At 57.3% G+C, this 24,643-nt stretch overlaps 1 protein-coding gene across 1 annotated transcript; it reads left to right on the top strand.

Moving 5' to 3' along the window:
* Positions 1 to 6,813: 6,813 nt before the first annotated feature.
* On the top strand, positions 6,814 to 22,836 carry FADS3 (fatty acid desaturase 3). The gene is made up of 12 exons (XM_036861770.1): positions 6,814 to 7,195; positions 16,702 to 16,812; positions 17,309 to 17,506; positions 17,885 to 17,986; positions 18,119 to 18,241; positions 18,506 to 18,566; positions 19,142 to 19,218; positions 19,726 to 19,823; positions 20,193 to 20,289; positions 20,432 to 20,511; positions 20,695 to 20,820; positions 22,510 to 22,836. The coding sequence occupies exons 1-12, from the start codon at positions 6,989 to 6,991 to the stop codon at positions 22,559 to 22,561; spliced, it is 1,332 nt and encodes a 443-aa protein (XP_036717665.1). The 5' UTR covers positions 6,814 to 6,988; the 3' UTR covers positions 22,562 to 22,836.
* Positions 22,837 to 24,643: the final 1,807 nt, after the last annotated feature.

Raw genomic sequence — 24,643 nt, 5'->3', positions numbered from 1 at the left:
GAGGCCAGGCAGCCACGCGCCTTCACTCCTGCGCCCTGGGGCTTGGGCCAAGGCTTGGGCATCTGAAGGAATGAAACAAAATCCTTTCCTTGCCCGCCCTCGTGCTTGGGATTAAACCCAAATCCTGAAGGGATTGCTGGAGGGAGCACCAACCGAGTCCTCCCCAGTGTTGCATGGGGCAGTAGGTTATTGGGAGATGAGCCCAGCTCCCTCTCCCGAGAAGTGGTCTGCTGTCAGGAGAACGGGGGCTCTGTCGCTGCCTCACAGGGCATCTTGGGCAGATCCCCTTCCCGTCTCCCTGCCAAGTGTCACGGAAGCCTGGAGCTCGGAGTCAGAGCACCAGGGCTGCCTGGTGCGTGCAGGGCAAAGGCAGGATTGATTGTTGATGTCTGCCAGCATCACAGCAAGGCATGTGGTAGCTCTGGTTTTCCCCGCCCTGGTCAAGGGACAGTAGTCAGAGGTGGAAGAAGGTAGAGTGGCCCGGTCCTCTGAGGACCCAGGGTAGGCCTTGGGAGGTGCCTTGTGGGGCCTGATCCCCTCCCCACAAGTAGGGATGTGGGCCCAGGCCAGTTGGTGTCCTTCCTTGTGGGGGTGGGGCGTAGCAGCTTCTGGGTCAGTATTTACTGGGGCTGGTGATCCCTCGAGGGGACTTCTCTGTTGGCCTGAGACCTTGGGGCCACTCAGCTGGTAGGTCGAGGCCCCCCCCACCACCCTATCACTCTCTCCAGCCAGTAGCCTTTTCCCTCTTGCTCTCCTGCCTCCAACATTCTCCCTCTCTTCCCAGCCCTCCCCCCTACTCCACTTGTGATTTGAATCCCTTCTGTCTCCCCAGCCCCCTCGGATGTTCACTGGTTAGGTCTCCTGTCACAGACGTTCATTCATTCACTCAACAAACGCTGGGCAACTCATATGCCAGACACTGTTCCTGGTGCTGGGGGTACCTCGTTTGGGCTGAGACTCTCACGGGGAGACTGGCAATAAAAACAATGCACGGGTGACATCCACAGTGTCAGATGGAGGAAGTAAAGCAAGGAAGGCGATGGAGGATGTCAGGGAAGGGTGTATCCTGCCACATTATATGGGGTCACCTATGTCCTCTCCTGCATACCAGTCTCTTTCTGTCCTGGGTCAATCCTGGGTCAGCCAGGGGACAAAGGAGGATGAAAGTCTGGGCCCTGGAGCTGCCCGTTCCTGCCCTGAGCTTCTGTGCTCCTGGTCCAGCCACACCCAGCGCCAAGGAGACACCAGGCAACATTTCAGGCAACCTGGCAGAGAATCCCCACGCCAGATGTGCTCTGCCTGCCCCTGCAATAGCATTCCCTGTTGTCATGCCCAGGTGAGGCAAGGTGAGCAAACAGTAGCTGAGATGCCTGGGGGGTGCCTGTGACCCTTACACTCTGGCGTCAGTATCTCCCAACAATACCTAATAGCTGAGCACTTACTGTGTCCTGGGGCTAGTTCCAGGCCCTTTAAGTGAACGAATTCACTTAATCCTCAGGACAACCCTATGAGGTACTGTTTTCCTCATTTTGCAGATGAATCGACTGAGGCACCATGAGGTCACACAGGAAATGGTGGCCCCAGAATAGGAATAAATGAGCCCAGCTCCAGAGCCCACGGTATTAGCCAGCTTCCTAGATGCTTTCTACTCACCACCTGCCACGTCCCGGATGCTGCATTCGGTCCTTCCCTGTTTTTCAGGGATGTAGGAACAGGCTCAGGCAGTGGCGGAGCAGGATTTTAATCTAGGTTTGTTTCTCACCTTTACCCCGTGGGGGGTGCCCTCACCCCTGCTCTGCAGGCTTCTGGGGGTGGGTATGGGGGGAGCCCAGGGCTTTGGCTTTTGGAGTTGGGGGGGGAAGGTTAGCTCACATCAGCCACACAGGAATTGTTCCTCTTAAGTGAATTTTCTAGATAACCCACTCAGGTCTCTCTAAGTAGTGCTGCACGGGTGGCCACCTCTTAAAAGCCAGCACCAATCACAGTCACTGAGCCTGAGCCCAGCCCCACCCTGGCCTCACACATTGCGCTGCTGTGTCACATTTTACCATCTGCCAAGCCTGTACTGATTTGGTCCTGCCAGGGTTGTGTACCTGGGCAAGTCACTCCTCTCTGGGCTTCAGTTTCCTCATCTTTGAGTTGGGAATATCAGACTAAATGACCTTTGCAGCCCCACTCTTTCTCTTTTTTTTTTCCCATTTATTTTATTGTGGTGAAAACCCACAAAGTTTACCATCTTAGCAATTTTTCATCGTATAGTTCAGTAATGTTAAGTATATTTGCATTGTTGTGAAACAATGTTGTGAAATTGTCCAGCACTATTTTATCTTGCAAATCTGAAACTGTGTACCCATTAAACAAATCCCCTCCCCCATCCCTGGCCACCACCATTCTATAACTACTTTAGAGATTTTATATAAGTGAAATCATGCAGTATTTGTCTTTTTATGACTGGCTTATTTTACTTAGCATAATGTCCTCAAGGTTCATCTGTGTTGTAGCCTGAGACAGGATTTCCTTCCTTTTTAACGCTGAATAATATTCCATTGTATTCATAGACCACATTTTGTTTATCCACCCTCTGTTGATGGACATTTGGGTTGCTTCTACCTCTTGGCTATTGTGAATAATGCTGCTATGAGAACATGGAAGTACAGATATCTGTTTGAGACACTGCTTTCAATTCTTTTGGATATTTAGAGGTGGCATTGCTGGATGATATAGTAGTTCTTTTTTAAAAAAAAAATTTATTTATTTATTTATTTATTTGTGGCTGCATTGGGTCTTCGTTGCTGTGCGTGGGCTTTTCTCTAGTTGGGGCGAGCTGCGGCTACTCTTCGTGTGGGCTTCTCATTGCGGTGGCTTCTCTTGTTGTGGAGCACGGGCTTTAGGCGCGCGGGCTTCAGTAGTTGTGGCACGTGGGCTCAGTAGTTGTAGCTCGCAGGCTCTAGAGCGCAGGCTTAGTAGTTGTGGCACACAGGCTTAGTTGCTCCGCAGCATGTGGGATCTTCCCTGACCAGGACTCGAACCCGTGTCCCCTGCATTGGCAGGCGGATTCTTAACCACTGCACCAGCAGGGAAGCCCCTATATAGTAGTTCTATTTGTAATTTTCTGGGGAAACTTCATACTGTCTTCCATAGCAGATGCACCATTTTACAATGCCACCAATAGTGTACAAGGGTTCCAATATCTCCATATCCTTGCCAACACTTGTTTCACTGGTGTTTTTTGATAATAGCCATCCTAATGGCTGTGTGATATCTTGTTTTTTTTTAATTGAAGTATAGTTGAATTCCAATGTTGTGTTAATTACTGCTGTACAGCAAAGTGACTCATTTATACATATATACACATTCTTGTTCATATTCTTTTCCATTATGGTTTATCACAGGATATTGAATATATTCAATAGTTCTCTGTGCTATACAGTAGGACCCTATCCTACTGTTTATGCATTCTATATATACCAGTTTGCATCTACTAATCCCAGACTTTTCCACTCCTACCCTCTCCCACCCCTCGGCAACCACCAATCTATTCTCTATGTCCCTGATTTTGTTTCTGTTTTGTAGGTAGGTTCATTTGTGTCATATTTTAGATTCCACATATAAGTGATATCATATGGTATTTGTCTTTGTCTTTCTTACTTCATTTAGCATGATAATTGCTAGTTGCATCCATGTTGCTGCAAATGGCAGTATTTCGTTCTTTTTTATGGCTGAGTAGTATTCCATTGTATATAGGTACTACATCTTCTTTATCCATTCATCTGCCAATGGACATTTAGGTTGTTTCCATGTCTTGGCTATTGTGAATAGTGCTGCTATGAACATAGGAGTGCATGTATCTTTTTTTTTCTTTTGTATAAAACACAGTTCCTACCATTTATTTATTTATTTATATAAATTTACTTATTTTATTTTATTTATTTTTGGCTGCTTTGCGTCTTTGTTGCTGCGTACCGGCTCTCTCTAGTTGCACTGAGCAGGGGCTACTCTTCGTTGTGGTCCACAGGCTTCTTATTGCAGTGGCTTCCCTCATTGTGGAGCACGGGCTCTAGGCGCACGGGCCTCAGTAGTTGCGGCATGTGGGCTCAGTAGTTGTGGCTCGCGGGCTCTAGCGCACAGGCTCAGTAGTTGTGGCGCACAGGCTTAGTTGCTCCATGGCATGTGGGATCCTCCCAGACCAGGGCTCGAACCCATGTCCCCTGCATTGACAGGCGGATTCTTAACCACTGTGCCACCAGGGAAGGCCCCTTCATTGTAGTTTTGATTTGCATTTCTCTGAGATTAGTGATGTTGAGCATCTTTTCATATGCCCATTGGCCATTTGTACACAGCCTCTTTTTTCTTACTACGGGGTATTCTAAGGAGCTCTACTGTACCATCATAGTGATGCCTCCAGGGAGAGTCTTTCATGGCTGCTAGGGCTCTTGAATAATGAATAATAACTCTTCACTGAGGAGTTGTGTCTAGGGCCTAATAACCAGGCTCGAAAAGTGGTGAGCTTTAACTCAAAGCCAAATCGCAAAGCTCTGACTTGGGTCCACTTTGCGCGTCTGCTGGAGAACAAACGCCTGGGCTTTGTGACTGCTCTTTCTGGTAGGCCCAGAGTTTTTCGGAAATTTGCCCGACTGGGCCACCGTCGCCCCTACGCGGCCTACACAAACATCATTTGGCCCCAGGACAGTAGCTGGTGGCACCGTAGGGGTGTGGAGACTTCAGTGTGTCCAAGACGCTGTGTAGCAGCTCATGGAGAAGCCCAGCAGGGGCTGGGACAGGGGCTCTCTTCAAACCTCATGTGCCCCCCCAAAAATATGCATCAGCTGGCCAGACCCTCCCTTGCCTTTTGGATAATTCCCCCTTCCCCTGCCTAAACCCAAAGCCCTGACAGTGGCCCCTTGGCAGCTCAGGAATGTCAAGTAGTCCCTCTCTCTTTCCAAGTAGCCTGAGGGGCCTCGCTGCCCTGATGGGGGTTTGGAAACAATGCAATCCCTAGTTTCCCCAGGGCCCCTGACTCCAGGAAAGTTGCCAGCCCCACTGGTTTGAAGCCCAGAGAGGCTATGGAAGTCCCCAAGGCCTGCAGAGAAATGTGGGAAGCTGCTTGTTGGGCTCTGGGGAGGGGACATCGTTCGGGCTTTCAGCCACTCAACTCCAGGTGGCAGGAGGGTTCAGCCATCTCTCTCCCCCTGTTGGGATGAAGTAGCTGGAGGCGATGGCCTGGCCCTGAGCCGTGTCCTTGCTTTACCTCCAAGGGGATCCTATGAGGGCCTTCATCTGCCTCATCTCTCCGGGGTCAGCTGGGGCAAGTGAAGGTTCTAACCCACTCAGTTCCCCACTACCTCACATGAGCTGACACCAGGCTGGGGCCCAGGGAACGGGTCAGGTGTCAGCAACTGACCACTGATGGCTGCTGAAGACAGGGTGAGGGCCACGCCTCCTCCATCCTTGTGCCCATGTGTGAACGTGGTGGGGGCAGGGGCATCTGCCGTCACCTCCAGCCTTAGCTGCCAACCACATTCCTCTATCCCCACACATGCTCAGGGAGGGGGTTCAAGGACGCCTCAGTGGAGAGGGCTCAGGCCGCTCACAGCTGTGCTGGTGACAAGGCCTTACTGGTTGTCCTGGCAACCGAATGCAGGTGCTCCTGGTACCAAGGAGAACCCACACGACCCCTCAAGCCCTTCTTTGGATCCTGCCCAACCTGTCCCACAAATATTAGTGACAATGATTTCCTACAAAGTGCTAAACGAAAATAAAATTTGAGCACATCAGAGAACTCTACTTAGGGTTCTCAAAGTGTGTTCCCCAAACCAGGACATCCGCCTCACCACATCAGCATCACCTGGGAACTTGTTAAAACACAATCCTCTGCCCCCAAAGCAGATCTGCTGAGTCCCACTCCGGGGATGAGCCCAGCGGTCAGTGTCTTGACAGGCCCTCTGGTGATTCTGACGTGCACTCAAGTTTGACACTTCCTGCCCTGTAGCATAAACTTAGCCTGATTTCATTAGGCGTTAGGTGTGAATTCTTAACTTTTAAGAACACGTACCTTTGTCTCAAAAAAATTACAAAGTGTAGGGGAGCAACCTACACTCTCAGAAGGAATTTAAGTAAAAAATAGGCAAGGGTACTGTAGGGGGCAAGCCAGCCGGTAGAGCAAACACATCCGGTGAATGACAGCACCCCACTCCCCACCCTGCTCCCCTTCTGTCCCAATGGCCATCCCGAGGCGTCACCGACCCTGCAGCTCCAAAGGCAGAAAGACCACCGACTTCCATAGATGGTCCGGGGCGGGGGCGGGGGGAGGGCGGTCAGGCCAGTAACCTCAGTCCCGATGGAGGGGCCTCGCTGAGCCGATTCTGGGGACCCACGGTTTGAGAGCTGTTTACGGTTACCCCTAGGTAGTGTCCCCACCTCTGAGCGCTCAGGGTTTAACGTTCTAGGAGGCGCAGCGGGAAGCCCATTCTTCGCAGACTCTTGTTCTGGGCCCCACTGGGCGCGGACCGGACCCCCGAGGGCGCGGCGGACGCCGGCCGTGGGCTTTCCGTCCCTCCGGCCCCGCCCCGCCCCCGCCCCGCCGAGCGCAAGCCGGGCTGCGGACGGTGCCCCCCGCAGGCCAGGGTGTGGTGGCCGCGGAGCCTCGCGGGCGGGGCGCGCCAGCCTCGACACGGCCCTCCCCGCCAGCCCCGCCAGAGCGCGGCGCAGCCAATGGGGGCCAAGGCGCTGCGCCGGGATTGGGGCGGGCACGGGGCGGCGGCGGGGGCCGGGGTGCGGGGAGGGGCGAGGCGAGCGCTGTCAGCGCGATTATAAGGGAGTGAAAAGTTGCCCGCAGACAGCCCGGCGCACGCTCGTACGGCGGCCGCAGCGGCAGGGCGGGGCCGCGGAGCAGCGGGTGGCGGCGGAGGAGGTCTTTGAACGCGGCCTCGCTCCTCAAGGGGTCTCGCTCGGCGAGGTCCCGGCTTCGCGAGGACTTTTGCACGCAGCCATGGGCGGCGTCGGGGAGCCCGGAGGGGGACCTGCGCAGCTGGGGGCGCCGCTGCCCACCTTCCGCTGGGAGCAGATCCGCCCGCACAACCTGCCAGGCGACAAGTGGCTGGTCATCGAGCGTCGCGTCTACGACATCAGCCGCTGGGCACAGCGGCACCCGGGGGGCAGCCGCCTCATCGGCCACCACGGCGCCGAGGACGCCACGGTAAGGCCGCCCACCGCTGGCGGGGTAGAGCCCAGCGCTCGCCGGGGCCTGCTCGTGGGCACCGTGCCCTGCTCCACCGGCGGGGCCTTAGCATCCTTCCTACTCTCGCTGACCTTTGACCTCCCGGCTGGGGACCCAGAGTTGGGATGTACTAGCCGGGGCCTGATGTGGAGTAAGGAGACCACATCAGCATGGAGGACCCATACCCCCGGCAGTGGAGCAGGGCTGGGCTGGAGCAGATCTGTGCGGGAGGAAGGGGCTCTCAGAGGTGGGTGTGTCATGGCAGAAAGCACTGGCCCTTGGTGAGGGGGCTCCCTGATGCTCTGACGTTCCTCCTCTCAGTGCTGGCTCTCCCAGACCAGGCTCCTCATGCTGAGCGCTTGCTGGAAGCCAGAGGTAGGGCGGGTTCCCCAGGGGCTGGCAAGGATGTGCCATCAGAGGCTGGAGGCTGGGCAGCAAAACTTGAGCGAGGCCTAGAGGTCTGTGGCTTTCCCAAGAGCTGCTGCTGTAAATGGCTCTGAGGAGCCGTGACTCACCTCTCCTGGGCTAACAGCTGCATGTGGGAGAATTTTGCTAGTCAGGCTGGGTGGGCCTCTTTGGGAAGCACATTCACCCCAGGAACAGGCTGGCCCCTGTGGACCCCAGCTTCCCCTTCCCAGCCATGTTCAGACATGTTTTGGTCAAGGAGGAATGTGGCCTGTCCAGTGGGACCATCTGGCAGAGCAGCATCGGGATGAGACTCCTCACCAGACCCTTTTCCCGCAGTCCCCCATCTGGACAATAGGACTCGGGGCCATGACACTCTGTCCTTGACCATCCAAAATTCTAGGCTGGTCACGCTGGGTACCAGGAAGGTCTTCAAGATTCCAGGGGATGAATCCCTAACTGGCGGAACTTTAGATAACAAAAGCGATTGTGTCCCGTCGCAGGAGGGTCAGTGCCCCTGTTGCCAGAAACATCTGCTGTCTGCCCACTGCCTTCTCCCATGGCTTGGGCAACCTTCCCGGGACTCTTTTAGGGGGAGAAGTGTCTCTTTCTCACTTCCCCAGGAAGCTGAGAGGTTAGGGTCAGAAACCTCCTGAAACTCTAGAAGCTGACCGAGAAAGCCTTGTGGGTGGTGCTGAGCGGCCCGGCGGTGGCCACGGAGTTGGAGCTGACTGTGGGCCAGGGAGTGTGTGGCCGTGTTAGGCCTGTACATGTGCGAACGAGGCACGTGTTTGTGTGCGTGGTTATACATGTGTGCGTTGCTGCCAGGGCGTGGGGGGCGTGAGGTGCCACAGCCCCTCCCCCCTCAGCCTGGCTGAGCCCTGGCCACCCCTCCAGGATGCTGGGGGTGGCTACTCTGGCCTGTTTTCAACCTCTGACCTGTCGGACGGGATGGAGGCTGGCAAGAGGAAGACGATGGAGAATATTTACGAATCGTTTTTTCCTGCTTGGTGCCCAGGTCTGTGCTGGGGGCCCTCCCGTGTGGGAACCCCATTTAGCTCTAGACCCTTAGACCCCACTTGACAGTTTTCTCACTGATTCGTCACCAGTAAGGTCTGTTTTCCCATTTCCATTAAAACACTCTGTCCGTTCCCTGGGGCCAGGTCCCGGCTCTGCCATTGGAGGCTCTCAGGGACCTGGAGCCAGGCATGTCACTCCTCTGAACCTCAGTTTCCTCATCTGTAAAGTGGGGACAGCTGGGCCAGACAGTGAGCCGGCTGAGGGCGGGACTGTGCCTTCTCAACTCCCTGGCCCCAGAGCTGCCGTGTAGTTGTTCCTGGTCAGTGTATGTTGCCAGCTGATAAGTGTGAGTGTGCCCTGCAGACTGTAGAGTGCAGTGGACAGCCATGGCATAGCCACCTCTTTGCTGGGTGACCTTGTCTGGTTCATTCACGGCTGTCACAGGACATGATGTCAGGCCATCTCTTAGCTTCCCCGAGGCCCCAAACACTGGGCTGGAGTTGCCAGAAATACCTGGTCTGTTCAGGCCAAAGGGGCTGTGAGGAGGCTGGGGTTGGGGGACCCCAGTCTTTGTCTGTGGTGGGCCCACAGGGCAGAGCAGGGATCAGATCACCCCAGTGCCCTGTGTGGTCCAGCCCAGACCCCAGGCACGCCATCCCCGGCCCTGGAACACAGGTGGGGGTGGGGCAGCCATCTTGCCGGGCTCTGTTCCCGCAGCCACCTTTTAGCAGCCCCTGCTGCCCATCAGCTGTTCTCCTGTTCACGCCACAAAAGCCTTCCTGCCAGGAAATGCCCAGAGTTCCTGCGCCGTGAAGTCAGTCTGTGGCCATCCTGGGATACAAAGCCGGGTACCCTGGGGAGAGTGCTCTGGGCCTTGGGCCAGGTTTGTCTAAGAGTCATAGGCGGCCTGAGACTAGTGGAGCCAGCCATGGAGGGGTGAGGCCCAGCCGCTGCTGGTCATGAGTTTAACAGGGCTGGGCGCCGAGCACCTACTATGTGCCAGGCTCCGAATTCAGTGCTTGATTTATAGATACTCCCTCTTTGAATCCTCACGATACCTCTGTGGGACAGGTACTGTTACTGCTATTTCCATTTTACAGATGAGAAAACAGACTCAGAGAGGCATAGTGACTGGAAATTAAGTGATGGGTCTGGGATTTGAATCCACAGCCCATGCTCGTAACCACCTGCTCCACTGCCACTTAGCTGTTTATTTCATTCATTCATTCATTCTTCAATTATCAAATCATTAAATCCAACAGCAGATATGCAACGAGCATATCCTATGTGCCAAACCCTGTTCTAACCTCTGAAGATACAGCTGTGAACAAAAAATGTGCTAGGAGGGACTTCCCTGGCAGTCCAGTGGTTAGGACTCCACTCTTCTGCTGCAGGGAGCACGGGCTCGATCCCTGGTCGGGGAACTAAGAATCCACATGCTGCACAAAAAAAAAAAAAGTCTGCTAGGAGGATGTTCCTTGGCAGAGGGACCAGCTAGGGCAAAGGCTCAGCGGTGGGACTGTACTCCGTGCATTTAAGGAACAGCAAGGCTATCAGCTGTCAGCGTGGCTGGAGCACAGCAGTGAGGAGAAGGGCAGGCAGTGTGGTCCAGAGGTAGCAGGGGAAGCAGGACTTTTGTTTTATTCTAAGGCGAGCTTGAAGGGCAGAGCAGGGAAGCCAGGGGAATCTGATATACATTTAAACAGATCCCTAATGAGGAGGGGGAAGGCAGAGCCTCCTAGGAGAAGGGGGAGGCATTAAGAGAAGAGATGGTGGGGACCTGCCCTCCCCAGGGGAGGCCACTTGGAAGAGGTGGCCATTCATCTGGGCCCTGGCGTGCAGGTATGTCCAGGGCAGGGGGCAAGTGATGCTGTGGGCTCAGGCACACCAACAGGAACCATTAGGATTTAGCTCAGTGTGGTCTTGAGAAAACAAACTTCAGAGGTAGTCCTAGCGTTAGCCCATTTTGCAGATGAGGAGACTGAGCTTGAATATGGGTGATTTGAAGGGATCTTCTTGGAACCCTCAAAGGGCAGGGCCTTTGTCCTTGGGCTTGGAGGATGGGGTTTGTATCTGGGAGTTGGGGAGGGGCAGGTCTGGGCAGATCTGAGGCTCTGGAGCGAGGGTGGGGCCGGAGAGAGGGGCTGGCCAGGAACTCAGACAACCTGGCTCCAGAGCCATACTCTGCTTCCGCTTACCACGCCAGCTGCCTTGAAAGCTGCCTAAGGGCCACTCCCCGTGAAGTGTGACCTCTCTGGGCTCTGTGGGTGTTTTCTGCAATGTCCCCACCCACCCAGGCCCCTGGTGGGGAGAGAGGGGGATGGCAGTGCCCTGGAGGAGGCGTCGGATCATATGGTGCTGGGCAGGAACTTGGGGAGCAGGGGTGGGGATGCTAGTATACTAAGCACCCTGGCAGTCCCTCTGCATTTCCTCCCAAGGATGCCCAAGCGGCAGCCACGGGTTTCTCAGGAAACAGCAGCGGGAAAGAGCCAGAGCTCAGTGGTGGAGAGAGGACCCGGGGCCAGAGGGCCTGGCCACTTCAGGCCACTGCTGGGTCAGTGACACCTGTGAGGCCAAGGGTGCTGGATGGAGGAACCCCTACCACCACCACCACACCTGTCACCAGGGACACCAGGGGTGCTGGGGGGACAGGGGCAACTTCCTGAGGACATCCGTCCTTGAGCTGGGCTCTGCTGCTCCAGCGGGAGTTGATGCTCATGTTCAGGGCTGTGTGCCCTTTGGCCTCAGTTTCCTCATCTATAAAATGGGGATACTGATAGTGCCTCCCCATCGGCCTCCTGTGAGGAGACCCAGGGAGAGGATGGGAAGGAACGTCTGACCTGGGCGTGAGATCCTGCTTTATCTTCCCACCCAGGAGAGGGAGGGAGGGAGGAAGAAATTCCTGGGTGTGTCCACTCCCCCATCCTCACAACCCACTGCTGCCTCCTGAGCCGAGGTTAAGAGGAGCAGACCCAGACCACCCGAACCCCCAGCAGCCATGCTTCCTTCCCTGCTCTACCCCCTTCCTGATCTGGAACATTCCAGATTCTTTGCAGAAGTGACCAGAAATGCTCCCCGCCCCTACCTTATCTCTGGGGTGGAAGGAGGCTGCCAGCCCCTCCTGTTTCCTAGCCTCAGGCTGGCCAGGACGTGACCAGCAGGGCGCACCTCCACCCTCCTGCCTCAGGCCTGCGGGCCCGAATCTCACTGGACGCCAGGCCCCTTCTAAGTGCTCTGCCTGCACTGGCTCAGTCCTCCCAGCAGCTCCACGAGATGGGTATTTGTGGTTCCTGATTTACTGACAAAATATAGGATGGAGAGGGGGTGCGACCTTGTCTGTGGCTCCAGGGCTCGGCTCATAAGTGGCGGCTCAGATTCCATCCCTTGCAGGCTGGCTCCTAAGTCTCCCCACTCCCACCCTTAACCAGCTGCTACCTGGAGTTCAAGGCGGGGCTGGGGGCAGGGCAGGAGCCACTCTGAGGCTTCCAGGGACTGAAGCAAGGCTGGGTGGGAGCTCTGTCCTGGGAGAGCAGGGACATCACAGAAGATAGACCTGGATTCGAATCCCAGCTCTGCCACTACAAACTCTGACCTGGGCAGGCCAGAGCCTCTGTTCCCTCGCGGGCAAAATGGTTCAGACCCCTGGCTTGTGAGCTCCTTGTCCACTTATTCACCCCTGCCATCCTGCCCCTGCGCTGTGCAGGGCTCTGAGGCCGCCGCTGTGAACAAGGGCCTGTCCCTGCCAACCGCAGCTTATGTTTAGAGACATCGTTTTAATTCTAAAAGTTTCACCCAACTCTGTTCCAAGAACTAGTGAGAGGCCTCAATTGCCACTCCCGTGGGGGAGGGTCGCAGAGTTTACACCTATGCCCCTGGGAGGACGTTTCCAGGCGCATCAGGGGTGGGGCCTCCTGCAGTACACTGAAACTTGGTCAGTGCAGCCCCAGAAACACCAGGACCACCATCCTGACCCCCACAGCCCGGTCTCCAAGCAGTCAGATCCTTGGCTACTCGGGATGGTGACCAGCCTCACGATGAGGGCCCCTTCCCTCCACCTAGGAGACCCACTGCCTCCCCTCTGACCGGGACTGGCCACCCTGGGGCTACTGCCGAGTGGCCACAAGCATAGTTTTACAGTCAGACCAAGTTCTGGTCCAACCTCCATCAAATAGAGCTGTGTGACCTTGGGTAAGTGGCTCAACCTCCCTGAGTCTTCTGCCCAGCTCCTGAATCCTTAAGCAGAGGCCAAAGAGGACTGAGTCACATGGCCCCAGCCAATGTTCCAGAAAAAGCTGTTTGCTGAGGTTTTGGTCTACGGCCAGGGACCCACCTTGTTGGTACTCAGACCACAAGAAGCGTAGGCTCAGCAGTGCCCACCCAGCCCCAGGAACCCGAGCTGCTATCCGAGGACCTGCCACAGCCCCGCGCATTCCCACCCACCAGCTGAAGGCTTGTCCACGACCTCTGGGATGTCCCTGCCCGGACCTGAGGGGGCTCACACCTTCCCTCCTCAGTGCAAAGGACATGCCTGGCTGGGGGTCCCTCGGGCAAGCCTGGCTCTGTCCTCCCTCAGGGTATTTCCAGGCCTGGCTTGGGTGAATCAGGACAAAGGGAAAGGAGTCGGGGAGGGAGAGCGGCTCCCACAGCTCCTCAGCATGGCCCTGGAGCATCTGAGGTCTGCCGGGCACTGGGGTGGCCCCAGAACAGACACAGAGGTCGTGAGAGAGCGGGGCTGGGAGGGAGGAAAGCCCGGGGCCGTAGCCACAGTACACACAGCTGCTCTGTGAGTTTGCATGTGTGCCAGGCTGGGTCTGTCTGTCTAGGTGTTCTTGTGGCCTTGCCTGTGCGCGGATTCCCAAGCGTGTCTGGGAGCCTTCGTGGGTCGGTGGTGGTGTCTGCACCTGTGGAGGCGCATGCTTAAGGCACTGCACTTCCGTGACACGTGTGCACCTCTGGTGTCACACTCGTTGTGAGCATGCCGTGTGCCTCTGTGCGCATGTGGGCTCTGTGTGCCACCAGGGGGGTGTCAAAGAAAACGAGAGGTAATCAGAGTCAACGCTCGTTCAGCCTTAAAAAGGAAGGAAATTCTGACATGCCACACATGGAGGAACCTTGAAGACATTATGCTAAGTGACAAGTCAGTCACAAAAGGACAAATACTGTATGATTCCTCTTCTACAAGTCAATTCTTTTTTTTTTTGGCCGCACCTCGAAGCAGGTGGGATCTTAGTTCCCTGACCAGGGGTGGAACCCGTGCCCGCTGCAGTGGAAGCGCAGAGTCTTAACCACTGGACCGCCAGGGAAGTTTCTACGAGTCAATTCATAGAGACAGAAAGCAGCACGGTGGTTTCCAGAGGCTGAGGGAGGTGGAAATGGTGAGCTAGGGTTTCATGGGGACAGAGTTTCAATTGGGGAAGATGAAAAAGTTTTGGAGATGGATGGCGGTGATGGTTGCCCAACAGTGTGAGTACACTTAATGCCACTGAACTGTACACTTCAAAATGGTGAAGGGGCTTCCCTGGTGGCGCAGTGGTTGAGAATCTGCCTGCCAATGCAGGGGACACAGGTTTGAGCCCTGGTCTGGGAAGATCCCACATGCCGCGGAGCAACTAGGCCCGTGCACCACAATTACTGAGCCCATGCTCTAGAGCCTGCGTGTCTGGAGCCTGTGCTCCGCAACAAGAGAGGCCGCGATAGTGAGAGGCCCGCGCACCGCGATGAAGAGTGGCCCCCGCTTGCCGCAACTAGAGAAAGCCCTCGCACAGAAACGAAGACCCAACACAGCCATAAATAAAATAAATAAATAAATAAAATTAAAAAAAAAAGTTAAGGGTGTACCTCACATATCTTATTAAAAAAAAAGTGGTGAAGACGGTCAATTTTATGTGTGTTTGACTATAATTAAAAAGAAAAAAAACGTAACGCTCTATAGTCCAGAGCCCGAAAGGCCCTGGAGGCGCGCCCCTTTGATTTGCCCCCTGGATTTGCCTAGTTCCAGGCAGGAGAACAGACTCGCTCAAGGTCACAGTGAGCGGGGTCAACCACGCACAAGAGCAGTCTTCCTCTTGGCTCCCCTGCCCGTGCCACTCCCCCCGCTCCCCAGTAGGCCAGCGCCCGGGGAAGCTTCCTGTGGGGCCAGCCTCCCCTCCCCCCCCTCCCAGGGGTGCTGCCCCTCCATCAAGGCTCTTCCCTGGTGAGGGTGAGGTCTGTACCTATACAACCCCTTCCCCTATTATGAGCTCCAGGGAGGGGCCCCAAGTCAGCCTTCCCAAGGGCCTAGGTTATCCCAGAAGCTACATCCTCTGAGCCCCCAGGTCCTCAGACTGCCCTGGGCCAGTAAGAGAGCAGGAAAGGGGACCCCTTGGGTGAATCCTGCAGGGGTCGCCTTTAGGTGGGGGCTGGAGGGGCCTGAGGTGTTTCTGGCCCCAGGGATGGGACGGTGTGGGATGTCCTGGAGTGAGTACAGGGGCCCTGCTGTTTTAGCACCCACCAGACGCTGCTAGGCTCATTAGCAGCCAGCAGTCACCTTCCCCGGCCCAAGGGGACCCGCCACTACTCCAGGCACTGCTTCCACAGTTCAGGCTGCTGGCCGGCTGAGGGTTGGCTCCCTCAGAGAGAGCCTCTGAAAGTGCAAAGATAAAAACTGGTTGCAGAGCTGTGAACAACAATGAGCCAGTGACGCCAGGGCTAGATCAGGAAGACTGAGTGAGTCCCAAGTGTGAAGCTCAAGTTTACTCACACTTCAGAACTGCCCGCTGCTAGAGGTGGGGGGTCACTTCCTGACCGGTCCCTTTCCACAGCCCTTTATCTTTCCTGGGGTCACTGTCTTCCTCCAACCCCTTCTCCTGCTTTGCACCCCGCCCCCATTACAGAGAATCACAGGAATGTTAGATTGTTTATTTAACTTACTGTTTAAAAAACTTATATTTTCCACTCTTGCTTTTAAAATCAAATGAGTTTAACTGTTCGAGTGTCTTCGGGCTGTGTGGTCCTCGACTGATATTTTTCTCCCGGTGGCCCAGTGGTCATCAATTACAAGTTTCCTCACCCACATTTTACCCGCTGCTTGTGTTTGTGAAAGCTGATTAATCTGATATTTGTGACCCAGTAGAAAAGCATATGATTTCAAGAAAGCTTTCCAGTGATCTTTTTGGAAAAGTCAAACCCTTTCAGGAAAGGAATCAGAGTCTTCCAGGGAGAACTTTCTGTAAATCCTGATTTATTTTTTAAAATTAATTAATTTATTTATTTATTTTTGGCTGCATTGGGTCTTTGTTGCTGCGCCCGGGCTTTCTCTAGTTGCGGCGAGCGGGGGCTACTCTTCGTTGCGGTGTGCGGGCTTCTCATTGCGGTGGCTTCTCTTGTTGCGGAGCACAGGCTCTAGTCATGCGGGCTTCAGTAGTTGTGGCTCGTTGGCTCTAGAGCGCAGGCTCAGTAGTTGTGGCTCATGGGCTTAGTTGCTCCGCAGCATGTGGGATCTTCCCGGACCAGGGCTTGAACACGTCTCCCCTGCATTGGCAGGCGGATTCTTAACCACTGCGCCACCAGGGAAGTCCCAATCCAGACTTTTTAAAAATATATTTATTTATTTATTTATTGTGGCTGCGCCGGGTCTTAGTTGCGGCACGTGGGCTCTTAGTTGCGCCATGCATGTGGGATCTAGTTCCTCCAACCAGGGATCGATCCCGGGCCCCCTGCATTGGGATCACGGAGTCTTACCCACTGGACCACCAGGGAAGTCCCCTGTAAATCCAGATTTTAAAATACCCAACCAAATTTGGGGAAGGGCCCCATGGTGGCGTGAAACAGCTGGAGCCTGGCAGGCGAGGGATGTCCGTTGGGGCACCCAAGGCCTGGGGAGGACCAGGGAGGGCTCACAGGCAGGGCTGACCCGTGTGGTCCTATTTCTGTGACTGCTGAAAAACCAGCTGCCCGCCCGCCTGCCTGTGCCTGTCTGCTCTGCCCTTCCATAGACAGCCCTTCCACTTTGTCTCTGCCTGCTGCCTCTGGGTGCTACTCCAGCGGTCTGTCTGTCCACCTGACTGTCTACTCTCCTTCAGGATGCCTTCCACGCCTTCCACCAGGACCTCAATTTTGTGCGCAAGTTCCTGCAGCCCCTGCTGATTGGAGAGCTGGCCCCGGAGGAGCCCAGCCAGGATGGACCCCAGAATGTGAGCAGGGCCCTGGTGGAGGCTAAGCCCCCAGCGGGGGGCTGGAGGGGACGGAAGGCATCGCCAGTAGCAGCTTCATTCGAATTATCCCAAGGGGCCCTGGGGCCAAGGCTGGGTCTGCCATCCCTTCCCGGGCAGACAGTTGTAGGCAGAGCTGTAGGGACACCTGCGCCAGCGTTTGCTGGGGGACCCCAGGCAAGCCCCTTCCCTGCTCTGGGCCCTGCATCCCCATCTATGATGAGAATTTTGATGAGCTGCACTCTTGCGGTTTTCCCTGCTTCTCAGGTACCCCACACCCTTTGTGGGTGGCGGAGGAGCCTCTGCCGCCAGCCAGCAGCCCAGCTCACACCCCAGGCTGGGCACTCTCGTCCCTCCATCCCCTTCGGCCACAGACCCACTGGGTCTGACACTGGGAGGAGTGGCTGTTGGGGGGGCTTCCGGGGACGCCTGGGGCCTCCCTCGCTTCCTCGGCTGACCAGCCGCTCCGCTGTGGCAGGCCCAGCTGATCGAGGACTTCCGAGCCCTGCGCCAGGCGGTCGAGGACATGAAGCTATTTGAGGCCAAGCCCACCTTCTTCGCTTTCCTGCTGGGCCACATCCTGGCCATGGAGCTGCTCGCCTGGCTCATCGTCTACCTCCTCGGCCCCGGCTGGGTGCCCAGCACCCTCGCCGCCCTCATCCTGGCCGTCTCCCAGGTGACCCCAGCACTATCTTGCAGCCACCTAAACTGACCAGCAGACACAGGGCCTGGCACACATGGACACTGGGGACATATTTGCTGAATGAATGAATGAATGAATGACCAGTCCCCTAAGTGTGTATCTGGGGGTCAAGCTGCAGTTTAAATATGCAAAGGAAGCTCTTAACTTAATAAGCCCAGAGAGAGCCCACGACTGGGAGCTGGACGGCTGCCGCCTGCAGCTCCATGACAGACCCACAGCCCCTGGACCTCCCGAGGAAACTGGCCTACTAGGGTCTAGAGTGGAGTGCCAGCTTTGGGGGTGCCCTGAGAGCTGGGAGGGCTGGGCCCCAGGCGGCTCCCTGCCTCAGCTCCTGACCCTGCGTCTCCCCAGGCCCAGAGCTGGTGTCTGCAGCACGACCTGGGCCACACCTCCATCTTCAGGAAGTCCCGGTGGAACCACGTGGCCCAGCAGTTTGTGATGGGGCAGCTGAAGGTGAGGCTGGGGGCGGGTGGTGGGCAGCCAGGGGCTTGGTGGGGAGGCCGCACTGGGTCTGCGCAAGTGTGCCGTTGCCATGGAGAGGGGGGCGTGGCCTGGCCCCACTCCTGAGAGCCCCCTCCCCTGCAGGGCTTCTCTGCCCACTGGTGGAACTTCCGCCACTTCCAGCACCACGCCAAGCCCAACATCTTCCACAAGGACCCGGATGTGACCGTGGCGCCCGTCTTCCTTCTGGGGGAGTCGTCCGTCGAGGTGCATGGGGGACACGCTCGGGTTGGGCCTGCAGTAGAGGGGAACTGGTAGTCCCTGAGCCCCCCGCTGTGGCCCAGCCCCTGACCCAGCCCCCGACTGTAGCTCCAAGCTGAGCCCCTGCTCTGGGGGTACCCCTTCCCCCTTTCCCGGTTGGTTAGAATCCAGAGTTGCCTTGGCCCCTGGGCCCCAGCCGGCCCCCTGACCCTGCCTGGGACAAGGAGGGCCTGGAGAGCCGCCCTCCCCAACGGCTGCCTGTCCCCACAGTACGGCAAGAAGAAGCGCAGATACTTACCCTACAACCACCAGCACCTGTACTTCTTCCTGAGTGAGTGTCCGCTTGTCCCCCTGGGGGTGGGGGCCATGCCGGGGCCTGCACGGTCCACCTGACGGCTTCCAGCCCCCTCAGCACAGCACCTCCAGGTCTCTCCCGGCCTCTCTCTGGTTGCCCTAGCGTGCAGCCCATGCCGACCTCCATCGCCAGGCCTTTGCCCCAGCCCTCCCCTCTGCCTGGGGTACCTTCCGGCAGAAGGAAGCAACCACAGCCTTGCCTGGAGCTTTCAGAGTTCCTTCCTACCCTCACCTCAGGGCGATCCAGAGCTCTAGGGCAATCGTTGGGGCAACAAGGTGAGGATTGAAGGGTGCGGACGTATAAGGCTGGTGCCGACCTGCTGCAGAGGCACAGGAGGTGGCGCGGCGAGGACCAGCCTGGAGAGGCTCAGACCCGGAGGGAATGAGGGAGGACCAGGCCCTGTGGGTGATGCGGGCTCATCCCAGCAGGATGGGACCAGCACCGAGTGCCGCTGGCGTTCCTGGAGGAACAGAGCCCCTCCCCCTTCCCTGTGCCCGGCCTGCTCGGGGACCCCGCCCCACCCCTGAGCCCTCTCACGCCCCTCCTTGCAGTCGGCCCGCCCCTGCTCACCCTGGTGAACTTCGAGGTGGAAAACCTGGCGTACATGCTGGTGTGCATGCAGTGGACGGTGAGTGGGGGCCCTGCCCGGGTCCCCTGGGCGTACAGCTGTGGTGGCAGGAGGTGGGGCGTCAGGGGGCAGCCCCTCTCAACCAACGCAAGCAGATGTGCTTGTGATGGTGCGGTACTCGCGTGTGCACCCGCGCAGGGGGAGTGAGTGTGTGCCTGTGTGTGGTTGCAGGGGGAGAGTGGGCGTATGCACAGGGCGTGCTGTGGGTCTCTCACGGTGGGGGGTGTCCTCCCTGGGGCTAGGGATCCACTGGGCCCACTCTGCCAGGCATTTGTCTCCCGGGCAAGGCTTCCCTCAGCCCACACCCCTGCACAGCACCTTCACCTCCATGGTCAGCCCCGTGAGGCTGGCAGGGCAAGGACCCTATCCACTTACTTGGCTGAGACACCCAGGCCCAGGGAGGGGCGGTGACGCGCCCGTCCGAGGCACATCAAGCCAAAGGTGGATGACCCAGCTCCCCTTCCCGGCTGCCTCGAGGCCTCTGCCCTCCTGCTCTCTCCTCTACAGGACTTGCTCTGGGCCGCCAGCTTCTACGCCCGCTTCCTCTTGTCCTACATTCCCTTCTACGGTGTTCCTGGGGCGCTGTTCCTCTTTGTGGCTGTCAGGTATGGCCAGGTTTGGCATGGCAGGGTATGGGGAGCTCACACACAGGCGGCAGGGGCCCCTGACCACAGCCCTCCATGTCCCCATCTGCAGAATGGGGACAGTACTGTCTCCCTGGGTTGTTGAGTGGCAAGATCCTGGGGGTGGCAGGCCTCAGGGAAGCGGCCTGGCTCACACGCGGCCCCGGGGGTGTCCCCCGTCTTGAGTAGGGCAACTCTGGGTTCAGCCTGGCAATGGCCCGTGCACCACTCAGCTGCTTTAAACACTAGCGGGGAGGGGTTGCCGCAATCCCATAGTACAGATGGGGAAGCTGAAGCCCGGGGCTGAGTGGTCAGCTGGACGTGGGGTAGTGCCTGAGCCTCCCCCCACAGGGTCCTGGAGAGCCACTGGTTCGTGTGGATCACGCAGATGAACCACATCCCCAAGGAGATCGGCCACGAGAAGCACCGGGACTGGGCCAGCTCTCAGGTGGGCAGCAGAGGCGGGGTCCGTCCTGGGGGTGGGGGTGGGGGTGGGGTCCCAGCGGAGAGGCATGGGGGCGCTGATGGGGCTGCCACGGGGTCGGGCTCCGTGCCAGCCCCCTCACTCGTGCCCCGCCCACTCCCGGCAGCTGGCAGCCACCTGCAACGTGGAGCCCTCTCTCTTCCTTGACTGGTTCAGCGGACACCTCAACTTCCAGATTGAGCACCAGTGAGCGCAGGCCCCGGGGGCCCACGGGGGTGGGAGTGAGGCCTGAGCCTCTCTGTCCAGTCTTCCCCCAGGGAGGCCGAGACGTGAGCCCTGGATTTCCCGGAGGGCCCGGGAGGTGGTGAGCGGGGCCCGGGGGGTGATGGGTGGACGGGGGGTGCCAGCACACGCTCTCCCCGCCCCCAGCCTCTTCCCCACGATGCCGAGGCACAACTACCGCAGGGTGGCCCCGCTGGTCAAGGCCCTGTGCGCCAAGCACGGCCTCAGCTACGAGGTGAAGCCCTTCCTCACCGCCCTGGTGGACATCATCGGGTAAGGGTTCTCTGCTCACGGTGGCTCCCTGGGGGCCCCTGCCCACCCTCGGCCTGGTCAGCCCCGTCCTGAGCACCCACCTGGCTCTCTGAGCTCACGTGGGCTCCTCTGTAGAAGCTGGCATCCAAGGCCTTTCCGATCAGCCTTTCTGCCCTCAGCCCGTGACCTCCCTTGCCAGTGTCCACCCACGTAGCCAGGGTTTAGGGAGCACCTACCATAGGCCCAGGCCCTGTCCTTGGTGCTACAAATACATCAGTGAGCAAAACAGGCTGACATCCCTGCCTTCCAGGAGCTGACATCCGAGCGGGGGAAACAGAAAACAAGCAGTTAAAATAAGTAAATTACAGAAAATGTGAGAAGGGGAGAAGTGCTTCGGCAAAAAACAAAACAAAACCACAGAACCTGTGGGTGGGGGCAGGAGAGGGACTGGGTGGTGCCAGGCAGGGTTGCAGTTCTTGTTGGTGGGGGGGGTGGCAGGGTGGTATTAAGAAGGCAACGTGTGAGCAAGGCAGGGAGGAGGGGAGAGGGCTGGCCATGGAGACATCTAGGGGAAGAATATTTGGGGCAAGGGAATAGCCGTGCAAAGGCCCTGAGGCAGGAGTGTGCTAGGTGTGTGGGAGAGTTGCTGAGTGGAGGAGCGGCACGATTTTGGAAAGATGCTCTGACTGTGGGAATGTACCAACGGGGCAGAAAGAGCAGAGTGGGGGTTCCTGCAGCCGTCCAGGGATGACCTGGCTTGGCCCTGATGGTAGCCTTGGCAGTGGGGAACAGAGGCCGGATTCTCAGCCAGAGCTCTTCCACTTCTGTGCCTTAGCACATGCTGTTCCCTTTACTTGCATGCCCTTCCTTCTATACTGGTGTTGGAACACCTACTTCTCCTTTTTTTTTTTTTTTTTTTTTAATTAATTTTTGGCTGTGTTGGGTCTTTGTTGCTGCGCGTGGGCTTCCTCTAGTTGCGGTGAGCGGGGGCTACTCTTCGTTGCAGTGTGCGGGCTTCTCATTGTGGTGGCTTCTGTTGTTGTGATCACGGGCTCTAGGTGCGCGGTCCTCAGTAGTCATGGCTTGCAGGCTCTAGAGCGCAGGCTCAGTAGTTACGGCGCACTGGCTTAGTTGCTCGCGGCATGTGGGATCTTCCTGGACCAGGGCTCAAACCCGTGTCCCCTGCATTGGCAGGCAGATTCTTTACCACTGCGCCACCAGGGAAGTCCCGCCTACTTCTCCTTCATGGCCCTTCCCAGCCCAATCCTTGGGGCCCCTGCCACTTGGCATGGCCCCTTTAGGACACCTGGCACAGGGTTTCCTAGCAAGTCCTTGATGTTTCTGGTTCCTCTGCCTGATGTCAGGCTCCTGGTGGGCAGATTCCAAGCCTTACAAATCTCTGGGTCGCGGGGCTCAGCAGGAGGAAACAACAGAGAGAGCTGGGTGAAGGAGAGACAGGCCCACCCTGGTTCCTGCCTGGACTTGGCCTTGGCTGCCCCGCCTCCCGACTCAAGGTCTAGGTCCCGCTCCAGTTAATGAGAGTGTAGCCTCCTCTCGCAATGCCCCCCTCCAGCCCCACCCAGTGCCTGCCCCAGGGGACAGGGGCTCACCAGGGAACGGGGACATCTCTACTCACACTCATCATCGTGGGGGGAGGGGGTTAATATTTGCACTTGAGTCCCTTACCTCTTCCTGCCCCCCGCCTCCCAGGTCCCTGAAGAAGTCTGGCAACATGTGGCTGGAAGCCTACCTCCACCAGTGAAGGCAGCGGCACCCAGGGCCCCAGCGCCACCCAGCCACCCAGACGGGCTCCCCCACCTGCCCCCACCTTGCCCTGCCTCAGCCTGAGGACCCTGCCCGCCGTCCTGGGCCCCCTCCCTGCCTGCTCCACAACCCTCAGGCCACGGCTCTAGACCCCACGGGACCGGGGCTGGGGGCATGGTATATAAAGCCACACGGTGAGCATGGCATGTTTTCCTAGCGCAAAAATTTAGGGAAAAAGGTTATTTTTATATAAAAACAAACCCAGATATATTATGGACTAGAGTATTGAATTTGCATGAATTTTGGAGCTGGAGTTCAGATCCTTGGGCCATCAGGGTCTTGGCGGGGCGAGGGGGTAGTGGTGGACGGCGGCTTTCCGAGTTCCCCTCCGCTCTGGGTCAGGGAGCTGGCATCTGCCTTGGGCTCAGATCACCTGAGGGCCTGGTCCCTTCCTGTTCTTCACCCACTCACCAGCAACCTTGGCAGATCACGCTGGGCTCACCTCACTTTACTCCTTTGCCCAGTGGGACAGGGGCTGGCGGCAGACGGGGGCTCAGGGCTGAGCGCCATGTCTGCAGGCGCCCCCGGGGGGCACAAGAGGCACCCCTGTCCTGGATCTGCACTGGCTTCTTGCAGCCTCAGCCTCAGCGCTGAGGGGCCTCAGAGGACCACGGGCAGCGGGCCCCCTGCTGATCTCAGACCCACACTTGGCATCACACCTGTGGAGGTGCAGCTGACCATGCTCAGTGGCCTACAGGAGGTGATCCCGGATCTCCCCAGTGCCTGCCCGGGGCCAGGTGCTTGCCTGCAGTGAACCATTCAGGCGGGACCCCGGGGAAGGGGCTGTTTCCGCCCCTAGAGTCTGAGAGCACAGCGCTGTCCTTCACTAATAAGCCTTGGGCTCCTCATCTGGAAGATGGGTGTGGTTGGCCTGGGCCTGTGGTGTTTGGACACTTCTGGGGAGGGATTTGAGTTGCCTCTTGGGGCTTCCTGAAGGTGGGAAGAAGGGCTCCCTCCGCTCCCAGTACACACACACTTCAGCAGCTTCAAGCTGAGTAGAAGATTTCATTTGAAGAAATGTCAGCAGCAGCTTAAAAAAAAAAAAAATTGAAATGCTGAGCTAGAATTTCTCTGAGGGACTTTCTGGAGTGGGAGCCGGAATCTCCCCACCAGCTGCAGGATTGCTCCCCACTCTTTGTCTGGGCTCCCATGGCCCGGGACTGGGTTCCCTACAGGAGGTGGAAGAGGTGCAGGTACTGCAACTCTTGTCCAGTCTTTCCAGGGACCACCCAGCCCCACCCTGACCCTCTCCACGCAGCTTCCACCCCCTCTTCTCTGGAATCAGGCAGCCAAGGGAAAGACCTGCCTCTACCTGGACTCTAGGCTGTGACCTTGGGGAAGTTATGCAATCTCTTTGAGTAATAGTATGACCTCCTAGGGTGATGGAAGATCAAAGGGATGCTTTGAAAAAAATAAAATAAAAAAATGGATGTTATGTAGAGGGCTCTTTGCTTAGGGGCTCCAGCAATAGGGCTTAGACATTTATTTTTAAAATGTTCTGCACAGAGTCCATGGCCCTGGGGCCATCACCTGCGCTCACCTGAGAAAAGCACTTGGCTGCCTCCAAGCCCGTTTTGTCCTTGAAAGGTACTTCCTGCCCTGAAAGCAAATCTTTGTGTCCAGGGCAAGTCGCACTTCCAGGGCCCCTGCACAGGCTGTTCTCTTTGTGGGAGTCCCCCTTCCTGTGGTCACCTGCTGACTCCTGGTGCCTTGTGGGCCCTGGGATGGCAATCCCCCTGGGCAGATGGTCAGTGCCTTTCCTGCAGTGACTCTGATGCCCTTATCAGGGAAATGCTAATACACTAGACTCAGGGACAGCGGGTGCCCACCCAGCGGGAACGCTGAGCCTGCAACGCCCCCCAGAGGTACCTGGAGTATCTGCACCAATGTGGGGCAGGCTGAGCTCCGTGCTGCCCCTGGTGGTGGCTGAGGGCAGTGCGCCCTCACAACTGCAAATGGGTAGTTGCCTAGTAACTTGCTTAAAGGACCATTGGGAAGGCCCCCTGGCCTCAATTAGTCA

Source organism: Balaenoptera musculus, chromosome 8 (genome assembly GCF_009873245.2).
Source record: "Balaenoptera musculus isolate JJ_BM4_2016_0621 chromosome 8, mBalMus1.pri.v3, whole genome shotgun sequence".
In the NCBI taxonomy this organism is placed as follows: domain Eukaryota; kingdom Metazoa; phylum Chordata; class Mammalia; order Artiodactyla; family Balaenopteridae; genus Balaenoptera; species Balaenoptera musculus.
Note: the sequence above shows the minus strand (reverse complement) of the source record. Positions and strands in the feature narration are given on the sequence as shown.